This window comes from Ciona intestinalis, unplaced genomic scaffold, assembly GCF_000224145.3.
Source record: "Ciona intestinalis unplaced genomic scaffold, KH HT001092.1, whole genome shotgun sequence".
Taxonomy (NCBI): Eukaryota; Metazoa; Chordata; class Ascidiacea; order Phlebobranchia; family Cionidae; genus Ciona; species Ciona intestinalis.
The window spans coordinates 41,210-52,583 of record NW_004191413.1 but is presented as its reverse complement, the minus strand read 5'-3'; the positions used below and the strand labels follow the sequence as shown (position 1 = coordinate 52,583).

The 11,374-nt window shown below is 34.9% G+C and overlaps 2 protein-coding genes and 1 long non-coding RNA gene across 4 annotated transcripts in view; 2 read left to right on the top strand and 1 right to left on the bottom strand.

Moving 5' to 3' along the window:
- Positions 1–372: 372 nt before the first annotated feature.
- The window catches only part of LOC100178982 (galactose-3-O-sulfotransferase 3-like), a 14,997-nt gene continuing 3,995 nt past the window's right edge, over positions 373–11,374 (top strand). Inside the window, exons 1-4 of the mRNA XM_026839992.1 lie at positions 373–462; positions 8,176–8,941; positions 9,638–9,698; positions 9,957–10,186. Coding sequence (XP_026695793.1) covers positions 8,820–8,941; positions 9,638–9,698; positions 9,957–10,186 — 413 coding nt within the window. The 5' untranslated portion in view covers positions 373–462; positions 8,176–8,819. The remainder of the gene's footprint in view (positions 463–8,175; positions 8,942–9,637; positions 9,699–9,956; positions 10,187–11,374) is intronic.
- LOC113475622 overlaps positions 398–11,374 on the bottom strand; it is a 14,134-nt gene continuing 3,157 nt past the window's right edge. Inside the window, exons 2-4 of the long non-coding RNA XR_003397379.1 lie at positions 7,652–7,796; positions 6,768–6,930; positions 398–520 (exon numbers count right to left, since the gene is read on the bottom strand). This is a non-coding gene — a long non-coding RNA (uncharacterized LOC113475622). The remainder of the gene's footprint in view (positions 521–6,767; positions 6,931–7,651; positions 7,797–11,374) is intronic.
- LOC100181418 (galactosylceramide sulfotransferase-like) overlaps positions 2,038–11,374 on the top strand; it is a 13,515-nt gene continuing 4,178 nt past the window's right edge. Inside the window, exons 1-6 of one of the 2 annotated variants that reach the window (XM_026839990.1) lie at positions 2,038–4,434; positions 4,924–4,984; positions 5,207–5,436; positions 5,712–5,920; positions 6,209–6,372; positions 7,072–7,662. In XM_026839990.1, the coding sequence (XP_026695791.1) occupies positions 4,313–4,434; positions 4,924–4,984; positions 5,207–5,436; positions 5,712–5,920; positions 6,209–6,372; positions 7,072–7,500 (1,215 nt within the window). In that variant the 5' untranslated portion in view covers positions 2,038–4,312 and the 3' untranslated portion in view covers positions 7,501–7,662. Of the gene's footprint in view, positions 4,435–4,923; positions 4,985–5,206; positions 5,437–5,711; positions 5,921–6,208; positions 6,373–7,071; positions 7,663–11,374 lie in introns of those variants that run through there. The other variant, XM_026839991.1, reaches the window with a different exon arrangement.

Genomic DNA, 11,374 nt, shown 5'->3' with positions numbered 1-11,374 from the left:
GTTTTGTAAGTGGAACCAATGTCATTTATTTATCCCCATATGTAATTGTGTGTTGTTTCATACACCTCGTGCACTGTTACCAACTTTGTGGGTGATTATTTTTCTGTATGGCTGACAATTCAGGCAACCCCTTAGTGACCACTGGGTTGAAACAAGTTCAAACATACAACCAAAACGGTAGCAGCATTAAACCTTGAACCGGGTACCCTCTGGTTACATAACGACCCGAAACCATTGCACCAAACCCCCAACCAACCCCCTACAAACCCAAGATACTGACTCGTGTTTTGTTTAAAGCTGGCATTCCCCATGTTGTGGTTTTAGACGTGGATAAAGTGGACCCGGGGTTGCAGAAGTTACGAAGATACCGTGACAATCACCTAATGCTCGATATCTACTTCGATTCACTCAGCTTTTCAAGGATCACACAATCTAAGGCGGTCACCGAAATCAGCCTTATGAGTGAGTTGCTGCATTGTTGTATATGGGTGAGGTCATACAGTGAAGCATGCCATGGAACCTGGGATTTAAGCCAGAGTTGGCCCATTACCCCAACAATTGTATATGCACGTCCTATTCAACATAGATAAGGTTCTACAGTTTGGCGATCTATGGGACTTAAATAAATCCTAAGACCCCAGGTGCTACAACCCACATTAACTACTGGATAACAGCAACGACCGTGTCATATGGAACTACTGGTCACTTCATATTTTCAGTAGATCCAATTTTAGCTTTCAACCAAATACTGCACCCGATTAAATACACAATATATTTTTAAACCATAGAAAGACCCAACTTAACCCTTTTAACTATTAGGTGACTTGGGTGGCCTCCTTGGCTTGTGGCTTGGCATCAGCCTTGTGACAATTGGCGAGTTTTTCCAACTTTTTGTTCAAATGACGAAGCATTGGTTGGATGGAAGCCACAAGCCCACAGTCGTGACAAGCATGGACGCCATGGAAAGGCGACAACCCTTACCAGTCACGGAGCAAATAACAAGTTTGCAAATGATGGACGAAACTTGAATTTTAAGAATTTCTATTTTAAATAATAACCTTCCAATATAGGTAGGGTAAGTGGGGGACGTACCACAATATTCGGGGGATAATGAGTTAAAGTGATTTGGCCCAAATATTGTAACATGATCCCACCTTCCCCTCCATACATGCTACTGGGGCAGCATACTTGGACAAATATACGACATAAAACATACCAGGTTGACAAGACCGAATCTATGTTTCATAATTCTAATTGCCAATAAAAAGAGAATCAAATTTCGGCAGATTTAAAACTATTATTCAATTATAAATAGAAACAAGACTTTGAAATGAAAGAACCACACTCACAAACCTATAAATTAGAAATCATATAACTTGATTATTACATAACATTGTAATATGTAGCATTTGTTGAGTGACGCACATATTACATTAATTAAACTTATATTCCATAGTTTATGATAAATAAATTACGAAATTTAGGTTGGCGATCTTAAACTTGTCAACAAATGTTGCCAGTTGGAAGTAATTGACTTGAATATATTATGGGGTTGTTCTGAATGGTTGAGGTGTTATAGCGGGGCTTATTAGGAGTGTAAGATTTAAGCCTCGGTTTTCCCTATTACTGCAAAAGGTTAGAAAAGCAGTTGCAATGGTTAAATAATGCAAGACCAGAAGAAGCAGGGGTTTAAATCCTACCTAGGGAAGCTGTAAATTCATGTTTTTTTTCAAACACTCGTTTCTTGGATTAAGTATTGAAATGATCTGAATAGACTTTGTTTACTCCACGGGTAGGACTTGAACCCTCAACCTTTTAGTCTATGGGTGAGTATATCTGGTTTAATTAGCCAGACAGAAGCAGTAAGCAGAATATTGGCGGTATTTGTACTGTGTTGCACGAAGCCAGTGAATCATAGAAACCAGTTAACATTGTTACTTACAACCATAAGTTGAAACTTATTTAGCAAAGTAATGGCTGTTTATTTACTCAGCTAGTTTTAATACGGTATCCAACCAACCTATGATATATTTGACGTTCACACAACATGTGTAAACATACTTCAGAAAATTTCAATTTACTTTTCTCGGTGAAAAGGATTAAGTGATCAAATATCAAATACAAGCTTCTATTTGGGCAAGCTCAGTTTAATAAACTTAATATAAAAGTCCTATATGCTTTATTATTGGCCGTTTTATTTATAGACAAATAGTAAATGATTAGGTAATGAAACAAAAACTTATTTTTGGATGAAAAGATCCATTCATAAATACAAGTTTACAAAAATAAGAACAACTCTAATATTTACAGAGGCCTACCCATATAGGGTTGGAATTGATAAATGATTTGGCTCACTGCCCAATAACATGTGTTACTATTTGGTAAGGGTGCAACCACCTTTGAGGACAACTTTCTTAATATCTCAATGTCAGTTTAGGCGGTAACTTATAAAGCAAAGTAAATATATATTTATATTGAATATTTATTTCATATTTTTGGTAGGAAGAATATATGGCAAACCATATGAGTGGTAACAACAAGAGGAAAGATAGAATTCTCCAAATCCCAATAGACTTCAAGTTTGAAGTATCGGTCACATTGAACGACTATTACGAACTATTTAAGGTTTTGTAAGTACTTGTATGTATATACTTATATATAGGGATCGATGTTAAAGCAGCTTATATAGGTTATAATATAAGATAGATAAGGGTAGTAGAGCATGATTATGGATGAAACTAAATATATTCTGTTGTATTTGTCAAGTTATCAATTATCCTCAAACAGGTTTTTAACAATATGTTGATTAATGCTGCAATCGAGCTCTAAGTTTAAATAGTTTCATAAAAATTTATGCACGACACAAATTAACTTTAAGCAAAATTTAGCAGATGTTTTAATTTACATGCCAGCGATATCACGGCCATGTTTGATATTTTCCCATATGTTATGTGGTAAAGTATATATATATTTATCTGCTGGTATATTTAAACAGCAAATCAATATAGATACGGGAAGAAGTGTTTAAGAAGAATCCTCAATACGTAGGCACATGGTGTCTGCATGGGACGTTATTGACAGACCTTCTGAAATATGTTGGGTTTAAATACCCAGAGTATAAATTAAGTATTCGCTAAAAATAACTTATTACAAGAGTTGCATATAATTATAATGACTGAAAGATGCTACAACAGGGTCTTACAACTTGCTGAAACACTTGGTGTATTTCTTAGCACTGGCCTATTTATTAACAACTTATATAACCAACGCAAAAGATGATGTGTTAATTTAAACATTATCATGTAACTGCAATGTGGGATGGGAATAACCCAGGTCTTGTAGATAATGTTAACCGTAGTGTAGTTTATTTAATATAATTACAACATAAACACTCAATGTCTGGTTAGTGTAACATTTGATAGGCCACTAACTGGACTATTCAAAAACTTTTTTTATGCCCTCGTTTTTATGTGAGTATAGTTTTATGCATATCATTATTTAAGGAGTGTCGCTTTGCCTTTTCCCAAATTTTGTGCTCGTGCGTAAATAGTCTTTACCATTAGCTTATTAGAAAAATGGTCGCCTAATTTGTTAAAGATTCAGGAATTTCAAGATTTTATATTTAAAGCCTGCGGGGTAAAAACAAAAGAGAAAGGAATAAACAGAAAAACAACACTTGTTATAAATAAAAACGCTGCGGGTAAAAAATATGGATAAAACTATTATTTTAATGCTAACCTTGTTAAGACAACTTGTCCGTCGGAACCAACAGACAGTAAATGTCACAAGTTAATATTAATAGATAAAATACACAAGTTATATAGACAGTATAACCACAGTATTATATTAATAAAATATTGTTGTATAGTTTTATGTATATAGTAAACATTGCCCTGTCAGTTAAAAGGCCTTTAAACATAAGATATTGTCACAGCCAGCACAGGGTGTGAAAGGAGAAATTTATTGACAGGATATTGGATGTAGATTTGATCATTGGGATTATTCTATTAACAATGGTGGGATTAAGTGACATGACTTTATAAGTGAACATTGCAATCAAGTAATAGTTAATGGTAGAAGTGTATATCAAATGGACAATGCAGATGATTATCTAAAAAAAAGCTTTTTTTTGTAGTGAAATATTTTAAAAAATGAGTTTTTTAACTTAAAATTTGGTTGAAAAAACAAAAATTATAAAATCAAAATGTAAAATGAAGTGTATTGTTTGGCATGCATAGCGTTTGCACAGGTTATCTGCTAACATAGTTAGTTAATATTAAATCAAACCTTATACACACAACAGCGTAATCATATGCTTGTTGCATTAGTTGCAAATATGAGAAGGAAATTAACTATCCTAGTTTTTATATTTGGGTTCGGATTCTGTTCATGGGTTTTGATCAGGAAAATAAACACAATCTATCAACAAAGCAAGTAAGTGATGCGTTTCAGGGTATTGTTTAATGTTTATGCAATGGATAAGCAATTTATTATTTTAAAACTAAGCATTTGTAAAGAATTCATTTTATTTTTAAAGGACAAAACAGTTTAAACGATTACTCATTGTAGTTTTTATATTTGATTTATTTGTTACTATAAAAATACCTTTGTTTTAGTAATGGGTTTGTTAATGTAAAATAATGGGCCACCTCTGGCCTATATCCAAGGTCCCTGGACGTGTTTCGCATTTAGGACTTCACCCATATAGAATATTCTTTATTTATTCAAAATAGGACGATAAAGAGGTATGAAAACATGAACCATCTTACCCCAACCTACTGTAATTATATAACAACTTAACAAGTGAAGTGACAACTAGACAGTGGAAACTTTGGTCCGAATGTTAACATTATTATGTGGGTTGCCAGCCTGCTGGTATATTGCTTGGTTGATTTTCCTAATCTACTGATAATGTATCTATAGGGTGGAAACATGGAAGAATAAACTCCCTAAGACAAAGGAACCAACATACAAAGCCCCTGAGGTGGACGTGCAATGAATGTTTGTCTACACCAGTGTTGACCAAATATTTTCAAATTTTCACAGTTTCACAATTGCTTTAACATTTTTATAAACAAGGATTACTTTTATACAATAAACCTTAACCCACCTTACAAAACTAAACCCATTACAAGTTACATTCACATACAGCAATGTTGCCTACCAACCTTTCCACCCAGTGTTTGTAATATAACTCTTATCACAGAAATCATGTGAGCCAATCACGAAAATCATGTTCATGAAGACTCACAAAACAGCCAGCACGTCGGTAATGAATATAATTGAACGATACGCTGTGAAACATAACCTCACTATAGCGCTACCTAACGGAGGGAATGCCGACCAGTTCGACTACCCAAACCCCTTTCATGAACGAATGGTTTTCCCATTGTTACACGGGCAAGATCGTTATGATGTCATATGCCACCATATGAGGTAAGAATGGGTATTGTATTGCAATCAATAGAACATGCACTGTCAGTCTGTCACAATATATAGGTATTTAACCAAATTTTGTTGATGTTGCTACTAAGTACTAAGCATAAGTAATGGTTAAAATTATTGTACCAAAATTCCATCGGAAATCTGGTTAAAAGTACATCTTTTTCTGGTAGGTTTTTTTTTTTTATTCCTTTATACCTGTTAGCAACTGAATAATGGTTTAATTTTATATTGGATTGAAGGAATTCAAACTTTTTTTATTATTCTAGATTCAACTCACAGCAAGTTAATAAAATATTGCCGCGTCATGTTGCAAAATACGTGACAATCCTACGCGAGCCGGGGAAAATGTTTGAATCGATATTCGATTATTTTTATGACCTTGTGGATTTTTTTCACAACGTTCCTTCAAGTTCGAGGGAAAACTTGGAGATTTGGTTGGACGATGCGCCAAGCCGTATTAACCGGGGTGGGAAAGGTATGGAGAAATGAACTTATCCTTGTGTACAGGGGTGACTTAAGTTAAGATGGATATAAATGCTGCTACTATTGTACGGCACTGCAGGAGTGTTCGCCTTGTAACTGTGTTGGGCAAGACACATTAACAACAGTTTCTCCAACCCAGTGGTTACTGGTGGAGAGAAGGGTTGTAAAAAAATAGCAATGTCTACAATGATAGCAGCATCCAGTCTCAAACCCAGTATCCTCTTGCTCTAGTTAGAGGTAAGCACTCATCTATATAGTAATACTTATATTTTCTAACTAGGAGGTTTCTGGTTTATCGGGAAAAACCTTGAGTATCATGATCTGGGGTTTTCAAATATGAATGAACAGGCAAAATACTTGAAACTGGCGGCCGAAAGAATTGAACAAGAGTTTGATCTTGTTATGATATCTGACCATTTCATGGAGTCACTTATTTTACTTAAGGTGGGTCAAGAGGCTTAGGCTTTTAAGGTTTAAGTCAAGAGAGTTTGGAGGTATAAGAGACAAAGGAATCTAGGAGTTGAACCAGAGTTTCATTAGTTATGTAATAGCATAATGTAACGAGAAGACCCGAAAATTGGAATTAAAATTAAATCGACTACGAGCGTGTGATCAAAAAGAAATTGTAAACGGCACCAACAAAGTTACTGTTTGTTGTACAGGCTATGTATTTAGATTTATCCAAATATCCTGAAAGTTTTGATACAAAAACAACCCTATGGTCCCAAACCACAAACGAGTATATTACACTAGGGTCTAGACACCTTGAAACCAGGATGTTCGCACCTTTACCAAACATGTATATATTATATTTACACAAGATATTTAATGACACGTACCTTTCCATGTAGATCCAACACCATAACCATAGTTTAGCATGTTTGCCAAAGCTGTAGGCCGTCTTGTTTAATCTACTGCTGTCTTTGTGTGCATGAATGTAGATATCAGTTTATCATATGCAAGTTACCAACGGAAATCATATGTCGACCAATTAAAAATTCCCTGAAATATAACAAACAGTTAAAGCGTTGCGACTAAAGGGCTTAAAATCCTGACTAGTCGTATATCTTTTGCAGTGTTGCCTAGTTTTAATGTAACGTACATATACTTAAAATTCTAACTCTAATTAATGTTTATTTATAGGACTTAATGTGCTGGGACCTTAAAGACGTCGTTTCTTTGAAATTAAATTCTAGAAAAAGCAAAAGTCCGGAACAACCAGAGCAATTAAGACGGAAAATCCGAAACTGGAATAAAGCAGACGCATTCCTGTTCGATCACTTTAACGCCACCTTATGGAGAAAGGTTGAGGCGTTTGGCCACCAGAGGATGGCGCAAGAGATCGCGGAATTAAAAAGATTAAACGGGGAGTTTTTTAAAGAATGTGTGAATGACACTGGCGTTGTAGGAGGCAAAAATAAACTGTTTAATCCAAATGGGAGACTAGATTTAAAAGCATACGCGCCAAAAAACAATGTCTCACAAATGTGCCAGCTGGCCACTATGGGTACTTTACAAATCTCCGCAAAATTAAGAGATAACTATTTAAGGCAAAAACAATTATTAGATTAACATTATTTTATCACTTTTAGATATGCTGTGATTTTTGTAGTTTTTGTAGTGTTAAACAGAGCAATTATAATTCATTTGCAATGAATTAGGAACATACTTGGGCGTGGTTGTGTACACAATACAGCACCAAAGCTATTCGAAATACAATTACCTCATGCTTGATATCTACTTTGATTCACTCAGCTTTTCAAGGATCACACAATCTAAGGCGGTGACCGAAATCCCTTATGCCTTATGAGTGAGTTGCTGCATTGTTGTATATGGGTGAGGTCTTACAGTGAGGCAAGCCATGGAACCTGGGATATAACCAGAGTTGTCACATTACCCCAACATTGTTTATGCACATTCTAAGGAATAAACAGAAAAAGGACATAAATAAAAACGCTGGTGGTAAATATATGAATGGAAATAATACTTTATCGTTAAAGCATATTCCCAACAGACAGTAATTTTTTATTATAAAAAGGACCCTGGGCTTTATCTTTACAGTTTTAGTAGGTTTAGTTCCCATACTTGTATGCTGCACAGGGAATGATTGAAAAATGTTTCAAAAATCAGGATTTGCACCAAAAAATATTATTTCGCCAAATTTTGAACATGAGAAATTGAACCTGTTCTGATTAATCTGAACATTGTTTGCAATCATTTGATATCCTACATTTTTTTAATAAACAGGAAGTGAATCATCTTTAAGACACAGTGAACCTTCAAAGACATTTCCAGGATGATTTTATAATTTCCAAGATGATTTTCGTTATTAAATTTCATATTTGTTTTTATTGTTGGTTTTATTGCAGAAATAACAGTCCAAGAGTTAGAAACCTTACCAAACTAAATAAATTTTGGTCCCACAGCCATTAGTATGTGGTTTAGAATCGACATATTGAAGGTTTTTGTAATTTTTTCCCTATATGATGCAAGTAACTTTACAAATCATACATTAAAAAGAAGGTTTTTACATACTGATGAAGTTCGTAATACATTATATTTTATTATTTTTCTTCTTTTCTGAAAAAAAAGATTTATTATGACGTCATCAAAAAAAATAAAATATGAGTTTAAAGATTTTATACTGCACAAACTTCCTAAAGAAAGTTTTGGTCTATCTGCTATGATTTGCTTGCAAAATCCAATTAAGTAAGACCTGGTCAAAAAGTGTCAAATTTCGAAAAACAATCTCGCGGCCAAGGTTGAGTAGCATGACTTTAGAAGTTTTAGATGACGTATATTGTTTGCTGGTAATAGCGTTTGCACAGGTTATCTGCTAACATAGTTAGTTAATATTAAATCAAACCTTATACACACAACAGCGTAATCATATGCTTGTTGCATTAGTTGCAAATATGAGAAGGAAATTAACTATCCTAGTTTTAATATTTGGGTTCGGATTCGGTTCATGGGTTTTGATCGGGAAAATAAACACAATCTATCAACAAAGCAAGTAAGTGATGCATTTCAGGGTATTGTTTTATACTTTTATTTATGTTGAATGTTATGGCTAAACGTTTGAACTTAACCTAAGGAATCGTAAAGAATTTGCTTTCTATCTTTTAAAGGATAAAAACAAACGTTTACTTTTCATTGTATTATTATTATTATTATTTTATCCTTTACTATAAAAATATCTTTTTTTAGTAATGGGTTTGTCATTGTAAAATAATGGGCCAACTCTGACCTACATCCCAGGTGCCATGGCATGCCTCACTGTAGGACTTCACCCATATAGAATATTGACTTTATTTATTCAAAATAGGACGATAAAGAGGAATGAAAACATGAACCATCTTACCCCAACCTACTGTAATTATAGATGATGCCATAAAAAACATAGGTGTGCAATATTGCAGTCAGTGGCACAGCCAGAAAAAATAAGTGGAGGGGGTTTTAATCAAAAAAAATTTTTCAAAAAAATGTTATTTTTATTTAAAAAAGGTTTAAAAGGAGGGGGGGGGTCACGACCCCCGAAACTCCCCCTGGCTGCGCCACTGATTGTAGTAACGATTATTGCATTGCAAACCTCCGTCGTGTATAAAACACATGTTAACCATTAACAATAAGTTTAAATATCACCACGTGTGCCAGCCTGCTGGTATATTGCTTTGTTGATTTTCCTAATCTACTGATAATGTATCTATAGGGTGAAAACATGGAAGAATGAACTCCCTAAGATAAATGAACCAACAATCAAAGACCCTGAGGTGGACGTGACATTACATGTTTGTCTACACCAGTGTTGACCAAATATTTTCAAATATATTCACCAGTGTTGACCAAACAATTTCCTAATTTTCACTGTTTCACAATTACTTTCAACATTTTTATAAACAAGGATTACTTTAATACAATAACTCTTAACCCACTTTACAAAACTAAACCCATTACAAGTTACATCCACATAAAGCAATGTTGCCCACCAACCTTGCCACTCTGTGTTCGTAATATAACTCTTATCACAGAAATCATGTGAGCCAATCACGAAAATCATGTTCATGAAGACTCACAAAACAGCCAGCACGTCGGTAATGAATATAATTGAACGATACGCTGTGAAACATAACCTCACTATAGCCCTACCTAATGGTGTGGATTGGGCCCGGTTCAATTATCCCAACCCCTTCCATGAAAGAATGGTTTTCCCATTGTTACACGGGCAAGATCATTATGATGTCATATGTCACCATATGAGGTAAGAATGGGTATTGTATTGCAATCAATAGAACATGCACTGTCAGTCTGTCACTATTATTAATTAAACCAATACTTTGTTGCACCCAGAAGCAGAACCAGGAACTTTAAAAGGGGGGGTCTGCAAGTTTTGCTTAGAAAGTGGGATGCCAATAAAACATAAGATGCTCGATAAAGGCACGAGCCCGAGCACCTATGACGTCATCAAGGAGAAAGGCGTACGAGAATGCGTTCCTATTCAGCCGAAAAGCGTCGCTAATCAAAGTAATATAGAACACGTGGTTTCCGGTTAAAGAGACGTCTCGTTTCTTAATTCCCTCTGTTGCAAAATGTAGAGTTCATATAAAAAAATATTCAATTCAAAATTATTTAAAACTGTTGCAGCCAGTGGCGCAACCAGCGCGTTTAAAAGGGGACTGTCATATTTACCTCCAGTCAACGTTTATCTCTGACGCGATAAAATACCCCCTTATTGGTTGTGCAAACGAATGTACATTCTACTTTACGCGGTAAATTAACTACTACATCTACATTGGTAAAAACAAATGAAACATTGGTGACAGTTTTACGCATGTCCATCGTAGATAATTTAACGAATATTTTCGTCAGAATACCTTTGATAATCCATTACGATTGTTACATCATAAACGAGATTGTTGATAAACAATCGTGTTTTATTCTCTCCCATACGATCAGTAGTTCTGTGGTTTTATCAAGTTTACACCAAACGATCGCAAATGATCTTTTAGTGATTGTTATAATTATAAGCATTAGTTTATTTCTCATACATTACGTTGAGCGTGACATTTCATGCTATCTATATTCCCCATTATAGTGGTTTCCAACTTTTTTAAACCTAGGCGTTGCTTCATGCGCGTACAAAGTATTTTTCCAAGCCTATCTTTACTTCTTGGCATACGTAAAAAGGGCTAATATCCAACCTGTTTTCAAGCACTTGCAGGCTAAATAATCTAGGGGGACAATCGCTATTATGACGCCAATAATCAACGTGTGAATTGCTATTATGTCGTAATCAGTTGCCAGGTCAAACAATCGCTATTATGATGCAATGAATCCACGTGTGGATCCCTACTATTTCGTAATAATTATGCTGCTTGGCTGAGGAAAACATCGTAAATATACAGCATTGCTACTTCTGGAACATGTTTAGGTTGTTTATTCCACCGTG